Below are 17913 nucleotides of genomic sequence, written 5' to 3'. Positions count from 1 at the left end.
GTTAGAAATAGAGGAATTTCTCTGCCCTCGAGGAGGTGACTTTTTGAGGAATGAGAGGTGGTTGACGCACTCAGTCTTAGTTTATAGCTAGTCCACAACACTGTTGAGGGGGTAAACTGGTTCAGTCATTCATTCTGTTAGACGAGATGCGGTGGTCCAGGAGGGAGAGGGAGCGGAGGCAGAGTAGGAGTAACCGACACAGGACTCCCTGGAGGTGCACTGGGTTGGTGAGTGTTGCTCTAGGCCCAGGAGGGGACTTTTGGGAGGTAGTACATTTGAAATAGAGATGAACGCTCCCGAGGTCGTCATCCAGCAGGAAGCAGGGACGGTCTGCAGCTATTATTCTCAGAGGGAAAGAGACAGCAGGTTTTTAGGGACTGACCCTGGCTCTCAGGGGGTTGCAGAGACCAGCTCAGTGGCTCTCTTGGTAATGGATGACTTGGTCATGGCCAGTATCCTTTCCCTAGGTTTTGCTTTGTGACCCTGAAGCCAGGAAGCTGATGATGACCCTGAAGAAAACCCTGGTTGAGTCCAAACTTCCTGCCATTACCTGCTATGCCGATGCTAAGCCTGGTCTGCAGACACACGGCTTTATCCTCAGGGTCAAGGACTACGGCTGCATTGTGAAGTTCTACAGTGACGTGCAGGGACTGGTGCCCAGGCACGAGCTCAGTGCCGAGTATATCCCTGACCCAGAGAGTGTCTTTTACACTGGCCAGGTAACCCTTCCCCTGGATAGGCTTCTGCCGTTGGTGACCCCATGAACACAGATTGGAAGGAGTAGGAAGGCTACTTTTTAAGGGTTACAGAAGAGAGCATGTGGGGTAGTGGGCCTGAGCCAGCTAAGTGGAGGAGATGGAACAGAACAGAGAGAAACCCTCAAGGGGGCTCAATGGATGCTGGCAAACTAACGGACCTTAGGCCCTCAACCTAGAAGAAATTAATCTTCACCTGTAATACACTAGTGTCCCTCACATCAGAAATTGTTCTGAGGCCACTATCACCACAAGGGGGCACTGCCCTAAATCTGATGAGTCTGGGTCTGTCTAGGAAAAAATGATTTTTTAAAACTTGGGATTATACTCCAGAATTCATTCATGTCTTTTGTCACCCGAAAGGCTGACTTGTGGGGATTCTGTGTAGCTCTCAGTACGTTTCTCTTCACTGCCTTCTGATCTGATCCAGGGTCTTGGTGAATCACCCAAGGCCTCTGTGGTGCTGGTGGGGGGCACCTCTCTCCAGGGCCAAGCAGGTGTGGTTTCTCACCAGGTGGTGAAGGTTGCAGTGCTGAACTGTGAGCCATCCAAAGAGAGGATGCTCTTGTCCTTCAAGCTGTCAAGTGATCCGAAGAAAGAATGTGCGGGACACAGTCAGAAGAAAAAAAAAGCCATTAACGCTGGGCAGGTACCCGGACTTCTCCAGACAAATTATTTTAGTGACAGTGGTAGAGAGCAGGGCGCCACTGACACCTGGGGTGCTGGAAACCGTGCAGGGGGAAGATCAAGGCAGCTAGATAAGATTCTGGGGCTGTGTGTCAGAGCAGATGGACTGTCTAGGAAGGAAAGTGCTGTTACGGTGTGGCTTGTCAGCAGTGTGCTGCTGCCCTCTTTCCTCTCTGGTCCCTGGGACCAGCCTGCAAAACTGTCTTTCCTTTGGGACCCAGTGGAGGGACCTGGGAGAGGAGTGATGTGAGCACCAGATGGGTCCTGCTGTGTGTGCGGGTGTGTGTGCCTGTTGGGTCTTTGGGAGCGTGGGGTGGGGAGTGGGAGAAAGCTGCTTCTCTGATCTCGACCTCCCAGTCATCCCTGGTGCTGGATATTCGATGCCTCTGATCTCTGCCTGACCCACACGAGTTGCTCTCTGCTCAAGACAAGCGCTCTTTTTTGTTTTCCTTTTCCCTGGGTAGTTGGTGGATGTGAAGGTTCTGGAGAAGACCAAAGATGGGCTGCAGGTGGCTGTCCTGCCTCACAACGTCCCCGGCTTCCTTCCCACGCCTCACCTGTCAGACCACGTCCCCCACGGCCCACTGTTGCATTGCTGGCTCCAGGCGGGCGACACCCTGCACAGAGTCCTGTGTCTGAGCGAGGGTGAGGAGCGTATTGTATCCTTTACTGGTCTCAGGGAGCCGCGGAGCTGGAGGTGTGGGAGCTGTGGGCCCTCGGCGGGAGAGGGCGCTGGGGAACTCCAGGCCAGCCTCTGCTCTTAGTTGGAAACTCCATGGGAAAGAAGTCAGCCCTCTGACTGCAGAGATACCTCCACAGACCAAACCAGTGGGCAAGCCTACACTTTGCCTCTGTTCCCCTGGTGGGCGTTAGAGCGGGATCGAGGTGCTGCTGGCAGATGCTGGTGGTCAGGGCAGAGGGGGAGCCCAGGGTGTTGGGGAGAGGGCCACGTGGCACTCCAGGCCCAGCAGGACACTCCCAGTGGCACATCCAGCCTTCTTGGGGCACTCAGTGCTCACCCCTGAGTTGGAACAGTTAATAAGTACCTGCTGTCCTCTTTTCTCTCCTCCGCCTCTCCCTGCTGGGATATAGGTCTCAGAATATAGCTTTCGGTCTTCGTGTGGGTGCTTAGAAGGAAGACACTGCCTCCTTTCTTGCAGAATGTAAAATCGATTCTCCTTAGAGTGGAGATAGGCAGAGGAGGGGAAATAGGGTTGGTTAGTGTGAAGATAGGCAGGAGGATGGTGTCACGGCCGATCCAGCCGCCAAACCACAGGGATGAGCCTTCCCCTTAGGTCCCCTCCGGTAATCTGGAGGTGTGTTAATAAGGGCAGGAACAAAACAGTGATTCCCAAACTTCAGCGTGAATCAGAATCCCCTGGAGGGCTTGGTCCAACACAGCCTGCTCCCCGCGCCCCCCAGGTTGCTGATTCAGGAGGTCTGGGCTGGTGCTTAAGAATTGGCCTCTCGGGCTTCCCTGGTGGCGCAGTGGTTGGGAATCTGCCTGCCAGTGCAGGGGACACGGGTTCGGGCCCTGGTCTGGGAAGATCCCACATGCCGCGGAGCGGCTAGGCCCGTGAGCCACAATTACTGAGCCTGCGCATCTGGAGCCTGTGCTCCGCAACAAGAGAGGCCGCGATAGTAAGAGGCCCGCGCGCCGCGATGAAGAGTGGCCCCCGCTTGCCACAGCTAGAGAAAGCCCTCGCACAGAAACGAAGACCCAACACAGCCATAAATAAACAAATAAATAAATAAATAATTAAAAAAAAAAAAAAAGAATTGGCCTCTCTAACTAGTTCCCGGTGATGCTAATGCTGCTGGTCTGCACACTTAGAGAATCACTGTGGTAGGGAGGGTGTAGAGTGGAGAACGGAGATGGGAGAGATGGACAGTTCATCTGCCCTTTCTGGAACATTTCTTGACGAAGTGCCACTAGCTCCTTTGCAGGAAGCCAGCTTTGGTGTCCGCAGTAGAGGGCGGCAAGGATCCCAAGAGCTTCTCAGAAATCCATCCTGGAATGCTGCTCACTGGTTTTGTGAAGAACATCAAGGACTATGGTGTGTTCGTCCAGTTCCCGTCAGGCCTTAGTGGACTGGCTCCCAAAGCTGTAAGTTCACCTCCCTGCACAAGGGCCTTTGAGGGGAGACAACAGGGACATGGAACCTGAGGGTTGGTGGGAAAGAATCTATTCTCTTGAAAGATTTTCAGGGGCATGACAGAGGCACCTGGCTGAGGGGCAGTGGAGCTGAGACTCAGTCTGCAGTCCTCTTGCCCAGCCTGTGTCCTGGCTCAGGGCTGTGTCCTGGAGGAAGGGGCACCTTTTCTACTTCATGCTACAGCATTGGGTAGGTCATTGGATAGCAGACTTTTCAGACTGGAAAAGATCCTAGCGATCCCGTCGTTGAACCCCCTCTCAGGCCTGCTGCGTAAACTGACACCCAGAGCGGGGAGGAGTCTTACCAAAGCCCGTGTAAGACGGTGGTGAGCAAAGGGCTCATCGCTCATTCCTGCCACAGACAATTCATAAGTGTTTCTTCCTTTCCGTAGGTGTGTTCCACTGATGTTTTGCCTGGGCAGAACATTTTGCATCCCCTGCCAGAACAATTTTAAAAATGGGAGAGGGGGGAGGGCCCCAGAAACATGCACAGTGAGGGGCAGAGAGTTGCTCTGGGGCCTTCTCTGCTGGGTTGGCAGCCAGGGCGCCTCCTGTGTTTTTACGACAGGGGAGGTGAGCTGTGCTCAGAGGGCTGGGGGGACCTTCCTGGGGTCCACCTCCTGCCTCACACACTTCTTTCTGGGTGTTTCAAGTGGGTTGTCTTAATAGAGACTTCCTTTCCTTTCTTCATTTTGCACCCGCTCTTCCCTTTTAGATCATGAGTGACAAGTTTGTGACCTCCACAAGTGACCACTTTGTCGAGGGGCAGACGGTGGTTGCTAAGGTGACCAACGTGGACGAGGAGAAGCAGCGGATGCTGCTGTCGCTGCGGCTGTCAGACTGCACCCTGGGGGACCTGGCCACCACCAGCCTCCTCCTCCTGAGCCAGTGCCTGGAGGAGCGGCAGGGCGTCCGTAGCCTCATGAGCAACCGAGGTGGGGGCAGGAGGGCGGAGGATGAGGGCCGGGGTGGGGCGTGTGCGTCTTCAGTGTGTTCCGATGAGTTGTGGGTCTTCCCCGATGTTAAAAAAAAATGGGTAAACTTTTGTTAATGGGAGTAGGATCTCCATAAAGTGCACAGATCTTTTAGAGTACAGCTCAGTAAACATTTATAAAGTGAACATCCCTGTTTAACTGTCATCCAGATTCAGATAAAAGATCATTACTTGGTATCCCAGAAGTTCCCCTTGGGCTCCCTCCCAGTCCAGAATCAAAATTTCCCTGAGTTCTGTGGCCTCAGGTTTGCATTTGTTGTGAATCCACTCACTTCTTCACTTTTTGTTCCTTTATTCATCAGATGTGTAGTGGATGATAAAATGGAACAGGGACCTGCTGGAAGACTTTGTGGGGGGGTTATTAGTCTGACCCTACTAAGCTTTGAACCATTGTGTAGATTTGTTGGAACCCTGATGGGATTTGGAAATAAGAACCTTGAGAGGGTAGATTCCAAACAGAAAGAAGGAAAATTCCGAAATCAAAGGAAAGCATGTGTTTCTGGCATTCGTTGGCTATTCCATGAATTATGGCCATGTGGAATTAGCAAGGGGCATAGGTCTCTGCCTGTACTGGGAATTTTCATGGATATCAGACATTTTTACCAAGAGTGATTTTGCCTTCATAGTGGTTCCAACGCTCCATGTTGGAAATATCCTCCATGTGTCAGCATATTTCCAAAGGAAAAGAATGGTGAGTGTCATTTCATCTTGTTAATCCCTATTTCCTTTGGGTCTCTGGCAGACTCTGTGTTGATGCAGACGCTGGCTGAGATGACCCCAGGCATGGTCCTTGACCTAGAGGTGCAGGAGGTGTTGGGAGACGGCTCTGTACTGTTCAGTGAGGGCCCAGTGCCCGGCCTGGTCCTAAGAGCCAGCAAGTATCATCGGGCAGGTGAGTGCATCTCTCTCGCCCATCATGGTTTGTAGGGGAAACCCCTTGCCCGTTGCTTCCTCTTTTGGGTACAGAATTTCCAAATACATAGATGAGCTGATCCAGCAGAAATTTTTGGCATGCTTATCTTGTGTAAATGCAAATCAAGACAGCAGCATACTAAAGAAGGTTTAGGTATGAATCCCTTTATTGTTGTATTTGGGTAAATCTAGATTTTTATATACCAGGTTGCATAAATTGACACAACCTGAATGTGAATTATGGGAGCTAGACCCTTGGCTTCCCTAGCGCATATAAACCTAGGACATAGGTCCACTTCTTCTTTTTGTGCCTATGGGCTGCAGGGCTGTTGGAGAGATGCTGTCTCCCTTCGCCCCTGCTCCAGGAGGGTGATCACATTGTGTTTGGTTCTGCACTACAGGGCAGGAGGTGGAATCTGGGCAGAAAAAGAAGGTTGTAATCTTAAATGTTGATATGTTGAAGTTGGAAGTACATGTTTCCCTCTGCCACGATTTGGTGAATAGAAAAGCTAAAAAGGTAAGCTTGCTGCTTGAGGACTTCCATTCCCATGGTTTCAAAGGTGTTACACACCCCTCCAACCCCACATGGTTTGCAGATACCTGTAGACAGGGTGGCCGTGTGCCTGGATTTGTCTGGGTCATTCCCAGGTGTACCTCTCATCCTGGTGTGGTTTTTTTTTTTTTTTTTTTTGGCCGAGCCATGCGGCTTGCAGGGTCTTAGTTCCCCGACCAAGGATTGAACCCGGGCCCTGGCAGTGACAGCACCGAGTCCTAACCACTGGGCCGCCAGGGAATTCCCCGGGTGTGCTTGTTAGTTGCAGTGACTTTCACTCTGGTTCAGGCTGTAAATCATGTGGTCACCCTGACTGGGGCCAAGCAGGTGCTTGGATGAGTGAAGCGGGCCAGGTGTGTTAGGGGGTGGTGACAGTAGGACTCGACAGTAGGACTCTGACAGACTGCGGAGTGCACGCACTGCCACAGAGGGGCAGAGACTACTCGGTTCCATCTCACTGTTGCCACATGAGAACATCTGGGTCTAGTGTTGGGAAGTCTTTGAATTTTAAGAGAAGGCAGAATTTGGATTTTTTATTTGAAATAAATGTAGGAAATGTTGGAAACCCTTCTTCTTTTTAAACATCATGTGAACCAAACAAAACATGTCTGTGGGTAGTTCTGACCTCCAGGCTGCTCGTCTAACACCCTCTTCTGTCCACTTTTGTGTGGGCAAAGAATGGGCTCAAGGGAAATCTTAAAATGAGTGGTATTTTTCTCCGGATGACGCGTATATTTCGTCATTGTCTAAAGTACTTATTAATCCCCTAATCGCATAGGGTGTGTTACAGAGAATTATATAGATGTAATCCTTAACCTCCAGTTGCTTATAATTTTAAGACTTTGAGAGACAAAGAGAAATAGAAAACAGTATGAACCCCTCACTAAGCTTTCTAGCAGGTCCCTGTCCCATTTTGTCATCCGAGTGAAGCTAGTGCACGTAAGGGCATGAGCACAGGTTGGATGTTGGGGAAAGACAGGCTACATGCCTTGCACACAATAAGCTCTCAGTAATGACTGTCTTTGTTGAGTGAGTGAATAAATTGGGTGGAGAGCTGCAGGACTAAGAGAGGAGGAACCACAGTGTCTTAAAGCTGGAGAACCATTAGAGGTCACTTGGCTGTGCATCAGAGTCACCTTTAAAGTTCTGCTTTCACTAGTTCCAGGATAAGTTCTCGGAATCTGAATTCAAAACAGAGGCTAACTCCAGGTGATCCTGATGTGGCGCCTTGAGTGTGGTCACATCGCCTCAGTGTACAGGAGGGGAAAGCTGGGTCCAGGGAGTGGAGGCTAGTTTGTTACAGCTCAGATTAGCCTTGAGCCCCCTGGACTCAGAGGACTTCCCCAGACCTCCCCTGCCCAGTGGGTGAGGAACAAGTCCTTGTGCTCTGTAAGAAGCAGGGATGGTGGGTTTTCTGTTTTCCAGCTGAAGAAAGGCAGTGAGCACCAGGCGATTGTGCAGCACTTGGAGGAGTCCTTTGCCCTGGCCTCCTTGGTAGAGACTGGCCAGCTAGCAGCTTTCTCCCTGACCTCTCACCTCAATGACACCTTCCGCTTTGATTCAGAGAAGTTGCAGGTGGGACAGGGTGTCTCCCTAACCCTCCAGACCACAGAACCAGGAGTGACGGGTCTTCTTTTGGCCGTTGAGGGGCCAGCTGCTAAGAGGACCATGAGGCAGACCCGGAAGGACTCTGAGACGGTCGACGAGGATGAGGAAGTAGATCCAGCTCTGGTTTTAGGGACTGTAAGGAAGCACACCCTGTCCATTGGGGACGTGGTCACAGGGACCGTCAAGTCCATTAAGCCCACCCATGTGGTTGTGACCCTGGAAGATGGCATCATTGGCTGCATCCATGCCTCCCACATTCTAGATGATGTTCCAGTGGGCACATCTCCTACTGCCAAGCTGAAAGTTGGGAAGAAGGTCACTGCCCGAGTGATTGGCGGGAGAGACATGAAGACATTCAAGTATGGAGGCTTTGGGGGAGGGACTGGCTTTGAGGGGAGATGGTGGTAATCGTGAGAGAAGGCATGGGAACTGAGGCAGTTTCCAAAAAGTTGTGCATACGTTAGATTTTCTTTTAGTTAACCAAAATATTCAGCAAGTAATCCTTTTGTGTGTCTTTATTTTTTAATGGTGTATAATGTAGTGGTTAAGAGCGTTGATTTAGAGTCAGATCTGGGGCGAATTCCAGATTTGCCACTTAAAATTATGCGACCAGGAGTTAAGTAGTTACTCAGCCTTCTGAGTTTTATTTTCCTAATTTGTAAAGTGAGAGTAATGGTAGTGACCACCTTGCAGGGCCATTGCAAAGATTGGAAGAGAGAACACCTAGCACGGAGTGTGCCTGGTGGGTTGTCTAACACATAGTTATTGCTCCGTATATGTCAGCAGTTACTATAATCCATCCTCCACAGCATACCTTAATTATACTCGTTTACTTTCAATCTAGTTACAGTATGTTATTGCAGCAAAAGTCCTTGCTATAAGAAAACCAAAAAGAGAATTCAAAGTCTAGCCAATGATTTGCATATTAATTTCAGTAACTGTGGGATCTTCAGTAAGTCATTTGTTCTCTCTAGACCTCAATTTCCTTATTTTTAGAATGAAAGAGTTGGAGTATATCGTCCATAAGGAAAAGTCTTTTCAGGGTTTAATATGACAACCGTAAAAGATCAGATGAGCCAGTTCCTTAACATTTACTCAAACGATGAGAATGGAAGCCCTCAGGCCTGGTATTACCAGTGGGCGGTGTGGCAGCGGAGTGGGCGGTTTTTTAAGCTTGGTTTGGTGGGCAGTTAGAAATTCTGGTCTCCCGATTATGGTGTTACAGAGAATAAGAGAACTGATTTGACATTACTTGTTTCTACAGGTTTCTCCCAATAAGTCATCCCAGATTTATTCGAACCATCCCGGAGCTGAGTGTTCGGCCAAGGTGAGGGCAACTCCGGTGGTCTCATGGAAAGAGCGCTGGGCTGGAGTCAGGAGCCTGAGTTCTGGTCTTGATTCAGCCAGGGTTGTGACTTATTTTGCCTCTCTCTGTCCAGGTTGTCTTTTTTTCTCCAGGAGGGATATTTGTCTGGTTCTCATACAGCTGGTTAGAGGGATTATATGAGAATTAATGTGAAAGCTGTATTCAGCGTTTAAGTATCCATTTAAAGGCTGATTGCAGTTCTGTTTGTTGGTATGTAGCAAAAAGAAACATTTTTGCTCTCAACCTAATTTTCTAGAACTCAGGAATTCCCTAAATAAACACCACGTAGCCAAGGATGCCTGTTCTTTGATAATAGACTACTGCTTGGTGACTGAAATTTTAGGTCATGTTCTGGTGGATTCTGCAGAGGGATGTTCCACGAGGGATTCTAGGCAGACTGGTAGAGCTAGTAGTTCCAGGAAGTGGTGGATCCAGTTTGTCTGGGGTCGTTCTTGCAGAGCATCTTAAGCAGGGGATCCATGTTGATCTATGGGCCTATCTGCTTCTGCTTCCCCCATTAAAAAAAACCCAGCCTCTAGGAACTGATAGGCCATCCGCGAATGAAGTTAGATACACGTGACTGTGCCAGTGCCTCTGCAGGGTCAGGCCCAGATCCATCCAGGTTGTAAGTCTTACGTGCCTAGGATGTCATGGAAAGACCTCTTAAGCAGCTTTCCGAAGATGAGATTTGGTCAGCATCCTGAAGGGATCAGAATAGAAGTGGAATAGTTCTGAGAAGGCTTGTGTCTGAGGTAAGGAAATATTCCTGGAACCTTGAAGTACCAGACGCTAACAACGCTTACTTTGAAGGATGTGAGAGTAAGCCCTTTAGTTCCAGAATGATGAGATTTGGCGGATGCACACGTTCCTATTTGCTTAATCGGTGGTTTCCTTTGTTTTGTAGATTTGATTGTGTCCCTTTGTCGTGAAAACAGAGACCTCCTCATATTCGTTGTTTTAGTCTGTGGTGTCTTCACCTGTGAGGCTGGATGTCTTGTTTAATTAAGCGTTAAGGTCAAGTAGTTTATCCAGGCTAAGGGTAGGTATGTTAAATTAATGAATACTGCAAGGGGCGAGTCAGTGAGCATTGTGGGAAGACTTACTAACATCCTGAATGGTTCTTGACCCTCAGAGTCTGGAGCCTCTCATGAACTATCACTGCTGTGCTGGTCCACCCTCCTGTCTATGGAGACTGGTGTGAGCCATAGCGGTGGTCCTTGGTAGTGGCAGTGTGGGCCAAGCCAGGAAATGAGTTCATTCCATAGAGGAGATGGAGGATGGAGAGTTATAACGACAGATAGACAGATGGACAGATCAAAAACTCTAGCACATCTTCCACCTCCTCCGCGTACCTATGTTGTATTGTTAATTATTTTATTTTAATCAAGCCCCCTGAGAAACTTAGTATAAACATAATGCTATTGTTGCTATATTTCTCAAATGCTTTATGCTTTAAAATACATATTTCGAAGTCAGGAGGAAAAACATTTATTTAATTGATGGTGTTGACTTACTTACGAAATGCCATCATATTTTCATTCCCACTTGTATATGGCGCTCTTGTGCACAAAGAGAATGTCGTGTGTCTTCGAGTTGAGTTCAGGGTTGGTGAGGGACACTCAAACTAGATAAAACGGTACCTGCTCATTTACCCGTTTGTGGGGTCGGGGGGAGTTAAGAGAGCAGAGCAGTTCAGAAGTCATTACATGTATCTCTGGAATTCCTGCTAGTCACTGAGTTTTCTCTTGCCATTGATGTAGTTATGCCCCCCTTTTTTTTTTTTTTTTTTTTTTAAGAGAGGTAGTTTAAAATCATTTTGGAAAAAGAAAAAAGATAACACATACTTATTATGTGTGTTTGTGTTTTATTTTTAATTTTTTTTTTAACTTAAACGGACATCTATTTTCTCACAATTCTGGAGGCTTTCAGTCTGAGATGAAGGTATCAGCAGGGTTTGTTCTTCTGAGGGCTGTCTCCATAGCTTGCAGGTGGCTATCTTCTCCAGTATCTTCATATGGTCTTCTCTTTGTATTTATCTATGTCCTAATCTCCTCTTTTTTCAAATTTTTTTATTGTGGTAAAAACATAACATAAAAAAAAAAAACAAAAAAAAAACATAACATAAATAACATAAATTTGCCCTCTTAACACTTTTTAGGTATACATTATGGTATTGTTAACTATATGCATATTGTTATATAACAGGTCTCTAAACTTTTTCATTTTGCATGACTGAAACTCTATAGCCATTCATTTCCCCCTGACCCCCCCAGCCTCTCGCAACCATCATTCTACTTTCTGTTTCTTTGAGTTTGATTACTTGAGATACCTCATATAAGTGGAGTCCTGCACAGTCCTTCTGTGACTGGCTTATTTCACTCAGCACAACATCCTCAAGGTTCATCCGTGTGGTAACATACAGCAAGATTTCCTTCTCTTTTAAGCTGAGTAATAGTCCATTGTGTGTATATATGTTGTCTTTATCCATTCATCCATCAATGGACATTTAGGTTGTTTCCACACCTTGGCTATTATGAATAGTGCTGCAATGAACATGGATATACAGATATCTCTTTGAGATCTTGTTTTTAATTCTTTTAGATACATACCCAGAAGTAGGAGTGCTGGATCATATGGTAGTTTTTTGAGGAACTTCCATACTGTTCTCCATAGTGGCTGCACCATTTTATAGTCCTACCAACAGTGTGCAGGGAAGGATTCCCTTTTCCCACATCCTTGCCAATGCTTGTTATTTTCTGTTTGATAATGGCCATCCTTACAGATGTGAGGTTAATATCTCACTGTGGTTTTGATTTATATTTCCCTGACTATGAGTGATGTTGAGCACCTTTTCCTATGCTTCTTGGACATTTGTATTATCTTCTTTGGAGAAATGTCTGTTCCAGTTCTGTTTTTCAGTCAGGTTGTTTTTTTATTATTGAGTTGTAGCTTAATTTCTTATAAGGACATCAGTCATGTTGGATTAAGGCCCACCCTAACGACCTCATTTTAACTTAATTGCCTCTTTAAATTCCCTATCTCCAAACACAGTCACAGTCTGAGGTATTGGAAGTTGGTGCTTCAACATACGAATTTGGGGGGCTGAGCGAGACAATTCAGCTCATAACAGAGGCATTCCCGTATCAGCTATTGAGTGAATAAATTTTTTTATCCTAACTATACATATATATATATTATATATATATGTATAAAGGCATTATAGATAATGAATGTAAATTATCTGTTAGTTATCTGTTAGAGTGCCAGGCACATGGATGTTCTGTGTGTGTTTTAAGAAATAACATTTTACAGATGTTCCCTTCCCAGGCTTCTCCCTTCACCCCCAGAGGATAAATTCTCTATTATTTGACATATATCCAGCTCTTGCTTTTATACTTTCGTTATATATACATATATATATATCTAGAAAAAATTATTTTGTATGGTTTTCAAATTTTACATAAATAGTATGCTGTGCTTAATATTCTGCAGCTTGTTTTCTTCACTCAAAATTTTGTTTTTTTGCGATCTCTCCATTTCGGGGTCTAGAGTTAAAACAGTAACCCATCCTGTGCCTGTGCCAAACTGTATATATTTTCAAGCTGATGGAGGACGTTTACGGTTGTTTCCACAATGCCACAGTGCACATCCTTGAACTCGTTCCATTGTGCGCCTGTGCAGGGATTTCTGTAGGGTGGAATTGCTGGGTGTGTTTCAGCTTTACTAGTATCTGAGTTTTCTGTGTTCCTATAGTCACCAGTACTTGCTATTATACGTTACAGTTTTACCAGTATTACTTGTACCATTTTACTGATGAGTTCTGTTTTGTTTTAGAAATTTGAATTGGTAAGCTGGGCTGGTTGGAATGGTGGGAATTCTGTGCTTCCTTTGAAGTGATTTGTGGACTGATAACTTTCAGACCGCATCTCCTTGTTGCTTTTCTGAGAAGAAAAAGAGAATCAAGAAAGTGATAATGCCAAGGTAGCATAGGGGACAGAGCACTGGATTTTTGCATCAGGAACTCTGACTTCAACTCCTGGGTCTGTAGCATAAAATGAGTTTAATAATATCTGTCCTACTTGATTCACACATGAGAGTGTTGTCACATTCAGTGAGAGATTATTTGTGAAAGCAGTTCTGCAAACTGTAAAGCAGTAGCTAAAGCATTGAAAGAAGTAAAATAGTTTTATTTCCTATACTTACAAAGATTATTGTTGGCTACCTACTTTACAGCTTGTTCACACCTAGGTGAGTGAATTGGAAAGGATTAATTTTCACGCAGGTATTGTGAACATTCATTCCCCTTTAAGGAGAGAAATGGCGGGGCGGGGGGTGGTGCATGGTGGGTTTGTATGAGTTAGCGGAGTCCTGTAAAATCAATCCATGGCCGCTTGGGGGAGATGGTTTCAAGCTAGAAGCTTATCCAGAGGTTGGTTTACTCTTTCCATTGCCTTTCTGCAACCAGAGAGCTGGAGAAGGATGGCCACACTGCTCTCAACACTCATTCTGTTAGCCCCTTGGAGAAGATTAAACAGTACCAGGCTGGTCAGACTGTGACTTGCTTCTTGAAGAAGGTGAGTAGTGCACGCCCTGCAATGCGACGCTGTCCCTCTTACAGAAGCAAACGGGGAGAAACTGACAGTGACCATTTGCACTAGGCTTTGCTTCTGTGTTTGCTGCCATGCTGGTTTGTAGAAGACAGTAGAAGGCCTCTGCTCCTAGAAAACCTCTGGTCTAATCAAGGAGCTAAATTTATGGCTTACAAAACAGCTAGCAAGCAACCCACAGTTCCACATATTTATAGATTAATTGTACAAAATGGAAAGAAAAATATATCATAGAGCAAGATTTTAAATCCAGTTCTTTATTTTATTTTAAATAATGTAAAATTCAAATTTCAGTGTCCACAAATAAAGTTTTATCAGAAGACACACACACACACACAAATATTTTAAATAAAAATAAAAATGTTTTGTTTAAAATAAAATGTTGGATTTTAGATTCTTGCCTTTTATAAAGTTCGGGAACAGTGCAAAACAGTGTGTAATTGGGTGCCAGATTATGTGTTCTAACCCCAAGTGGAACAGGAGATGAGTAAAGGGAAGAGATCAGTGAGAACTATACCAGTTGGAATACATCAGAGAGAAGGTTGGTCTGGGCTTGACCCTGAGGGATAATTCCTCTTCATTGCTGCCAGATTCTTCCTCCATGAGCATGTATCTGAGTATGTCTGTGGTGCTCGATCCTTTTAGTTACCTACTGTCTGTAGACATTCATAAACCCAAGATGCCTTAGAGCGGTGTTTAAGCTCTTCATAATCTGACCTTATGAATCTGGTACACCAGTCATGCTGAAAACCTCCTCTATCTTTTTCCCTTCTTGTCTTTATTTCTACACTGGGGGTACTGTCTATTCTTATTGCCTACAACCCTTCAAGGTCCAGCACAGATAACCCTCCCTTCTTACTAGTTCTCCTATAGGGTCCCTTAACATATTGTGCTCTTACTTGTTTCTTGCTCCTGCATACTCATTTGACTTACTCTTTGCAGACTGTAATCTCTTTGAAGGCAGGGCCTGGCTTTTACTTAATCACTCTCATGCCGTATACATAGTGGCTGCTTGATAAATGTTTTGTTGAGTTGACCTGAAAATTGGGGTGTGTATTTAGGGCAGAGCACTGTGTCAATAGCAAAATCTAAATAGATTTAGAAATAAGATGTTAGTCCCTGAAGATGGTTAACGGTCACTGGGCACAGCTGAGTTTGGGGGAGGCGACAGAGGTCAGTGGGATTGGTCCTACTGCTTGAGGATATCTCTGAGGCCTTTTTTGCCTCCTCATCAGCTGAGGCACCAGGAGAGATGCATGTTCTGCTGGGCTGGCGAAGGCTCTGAGCTAGACTCTGAGTGAAGCCTGCGAGAAGGGGAGGTTGGACAGGGGCACTGGGACGTAGGGGTGCGTTCCTGTTCCTTGGGAAAATGTAGGCTTTGGGCCCTTTGAGCCCTGTGATTTTAGGAGAGCCTGTTTTAGTGAAGGGAAGAGAAGAGACGCTTGTATCTGCCCGTTCCATTTCTCCTCCTGTTTTTTTTTTTTCCCCCAGTACAACGTGGTTAAGAAATGGCTTGAGGTGGACATCGCTCCAGACATCCGGGGGAGAATTCCCTTACTGCTCACTTCTCTTAGCTTCAAGGTCAGTGTGCCTGAGGTCCCTGCAGAGGAAACCCCAGCTCCCTGAGCTCAACTTAGTGTCTGGTGTGTGCTCACAGTGGGTACAGGGAACCGTACCGTGGGAGATGCTTACTGTGCAGACTTAAATGCTGTGGTTTTGGATAAATGACAGGCCTTTCTTCAAACATCAGAAGAATTTTCTTGCCCTTCCAGGTTCTGAAACATCCAGATAAGAAGTTCCGGATTGGCCAGGCCCTGAAGGCCACCGTGGTTGGCCCAGATTCCTCCAAGGCCTTCTTGTGTCTTTCACTCATAGGTGTGGTGATGAAATGGGACCTGGTCAGGGAAGGGAGGGGGTGGAAGGGAGCGGGAAGAGGTCTTCAGTCATTGCCCAGGTTGAAGGATGCCGTGGGTTTCGGAGTCCTCAGAAAGCCTAGTGTGGTGGCTATGTCCTTGGAACAGTTTTTCTCTCGGGGCTTTGCTCTGTGGCTTGTGTCTGAGTCACCGTTACCTACACAGTTGTTTTTCTTAGGTCTCTCAGAAAGGCTTGTTCACCACATGGCCCTGGCATTCTTGACCACATGGCACGGTGATCTGGGTCTGTGTGATCGTTCAGGTCCACTCAGCCTAGACAGCCCGAGTCTGGACGCCTCCACCTCCCCCGGACTCTGGTTGGCCAGTGTCTCGGCTTCTTTCTTGGCTCATTTCCTCTTCCCTGAATCTGGTTCATTCTCCTGCCAGGTCCTCACAAGCTCGAGAAAGGGGAAGTGGCCATGGGCCGCGTGGTGAAGGTGCTTCCCAAGGAGGGACTGACCGTCTCCTTCCCCTTCGGGAAGATCGGAAGAGTCAGTATTTTTCACGTGAGTGACTCCTACTCAGAGACGCCCCTGGAAAACTTCACCCCGCAGAAGATTGTCAGGTAGGCTGAGTTCTCTTCCTCTTTTCAGCTCTCTGTGGGATTGGTGGGGTTTTTTTTGTTTTTGTCTTTCTTTTAATTATAGATGTGTGATTTTGTACCAGAAAAAAATAGTATATAAAATGGAAAATGAAAATTGCTGTTGCTCCTCTCTTTCTCCACCACTTTTTGCCATTAGATACTTTGATCTCTATCTTTCAAGACTCTAACATATATAGGTATAATTTGCTCGTACGTAATAGTAGAATTGCATTTTATGTGCTATTCTGCAACTTGCTTTTTTCTCACGGCAGTTTATCATACACTTTTTCTTTTCCTATGCTAGTATATTGAACAATAACAGCCTTGTTCTTTTACCTTATTTTTAACATTTTTTTTTAGTATTGCATTATGTGTTTTTTAAAAAAAATCACAGTTTATTTAAACAGTTCTGTTGATGGACAATAATGTTGAAGTGAATATCTTTGCACATATGTTTGGATACTAGTGAAAGTATAACTGTGAAATAAATTCCTAGGAGTAAAATTGATGGGTCAAACAATGTTATACATTTTGCCAAACTGTCTTCCAAAAGGACTTTGCTAATTTTTATCTCAATTAACAATAAATATGACTGTTGATTCCTCACACCCCTGTCAGCACTGGATATTCTTAATTTTTAATCTTTGCCATTGAATAGGCTGAAATTGATCTCGCATTTTAATTTGAATTTCTCTTACTGGTCATTTTCCATGTTTATTGGCTGTTTACATTTGTTCTGTGCTTTGCTTGGCCAAGTTGCTTCCTCATTTTACTATTGAACCCATTCATCTTTTTAATTAAAAAAAAATTGATCTGTATGTGTTCTCTGCAAGAGGACGGCAGTAACCTTTTGCAGTTGGGGGGTGCTTTATGAACTATTTTGGATGCACAAAAATGAACCTACCTCAGAGTTTTAAAACCATTTTATAGCCTGAATAAACTAGCATGGAGAGGCATATTTCAGCCTTGTACAATACAGACTTGTCTGACAAGCACAGTTATCCAACAGTGGAGCAGACACCTTCAGGAGGCAGAGACCGGAAAGTAGTAATTGTCCTTCCCTAGCCACCAGCACCTGCGTAAATTCTCAACCACTTGTCAGGGCTAAACAGCACAAAAATGCCCAGGACCTAGGAGAAGAAAAAGAATGAGTCAGAGGAAATCCAAGATCATCTCTGCTTTGCTTATTTAGGCTTACAAAATACAGGTGTGATTTTTTTTTAGCAAAATATTTTTTAAAAATAACATTATTGTAGTTAAATGTATGAGTAGCATTCAGTTGTAATTCCTTCATCTGTCAATGTGAATAATAAGTTAAATGCCTAAAGATAGATGATCCCTTCAAGTCCCTTCCTGCTTTAAGGGCTGTGATTCCCTGGTAGAAAAGGCACACGCCTGTCATGGGAGAATTTGGACTATATTGTTGCTGAGATCCTTTCTACTGATAAGATTCTGTACCTTGCCTGGTGGTATAAAGAACACCACCATTGCGTGGTGGGTTTGGAAACCACCCCGAAGAGTAAACCCTGTTTCCCTCCCAGAAGCCTCCCCTGCTCAGGCCTCCCTCATGGGCTCCTCTGACCTGCTGCTCTGAGTCGGCAGTGGTATCAGGCCGTCCCCTGTCATGGTTTCCTGTCCTGAGTCTGTCTCTCCACTAGACCAGACCCTCCCAGCCCCTGATGCAGGGCTGGTCTCACCTCCTAAGTACTCACCGCGCGGCTCTGTGCGCCTTCCAGAGGGCTTGCATGTATCCTCTTGTTTCCTCCTCCCAGCACCGTTC

General features: G+C 46.0%; 1 protein-coding gene across 2 annotated transcripts in view; it reads left to right on the top strand.

Annotated features, from left to right (window-relative positions):
- PDCD11 (programmed cell death 11) overlaps window positions 1-17913 on the top strand; it is a 43164-nt gene that overhangs the window by 16289 nt on the left and 8962 nt on the right. For both annotated transcript variants that reach the window (XM_036827937.1, XM_036827936.1), the window contains exons 13-25: window positions 468-719; window positions 1270-1404; window positions 1907-2101; window positions 3379-3549; window positions 4313-4532; window positions 5334-5483; window positions 5905-6020; window positions 7482-8023; window positions 8929-8991; window positions 13496-13604; window positions 15129-15218; window positions 15410-15512; window positions 15938-16115. In XM_036827937.1, the coding sequence (XP_036683832.1) occupies window positions 468-719; window positions 1270-1404; window positions 1907-2101; window positions 3379-3549; window positions 4313-4532; window positions 5334-5483; window positions 5905-6020; window positions 7482-8023; window positions 8929-8991; window positions 13496-13604; window positions 15129-15218; window positions 15410-15512; window positions 15938-16115 (2324 nt within the window). The remainder of the gene's footprint in view (window positions 1-467; window positions 720-1269; window positions 1405-1906; window positions 2102-3378; window positions 3550-4312; window positions 4533-5333; window positions 5484-5904; window positions 6021-7481; window positions 8024-8928; window positions 8992-13495; window positions 13605-15128; window positions 15219-15409; window positions 15513-15937; window positions 16116-17913) is intronic.

Source organism: Balaenoptera musculus, chromosome 16 (assembly GCF_009873245.2).
Source record: "Balaenoptera musculus isolate JJ_BM4_2016_0621 chromosome 16, mBalMus1.pri.v3, whole genome shotgun sequence".
Lineage (NCBI taxonomy): Eukaryota > Metazoa > Chordata > Mammalia > Artiodactyla > Balaenopteridae > Balaenoptera > Balaenoptera musculus.
Note: the sequence above shows the minus strand (reverse complement) of the source record. Positions and strands in the feature narration are given on the sequence as shown.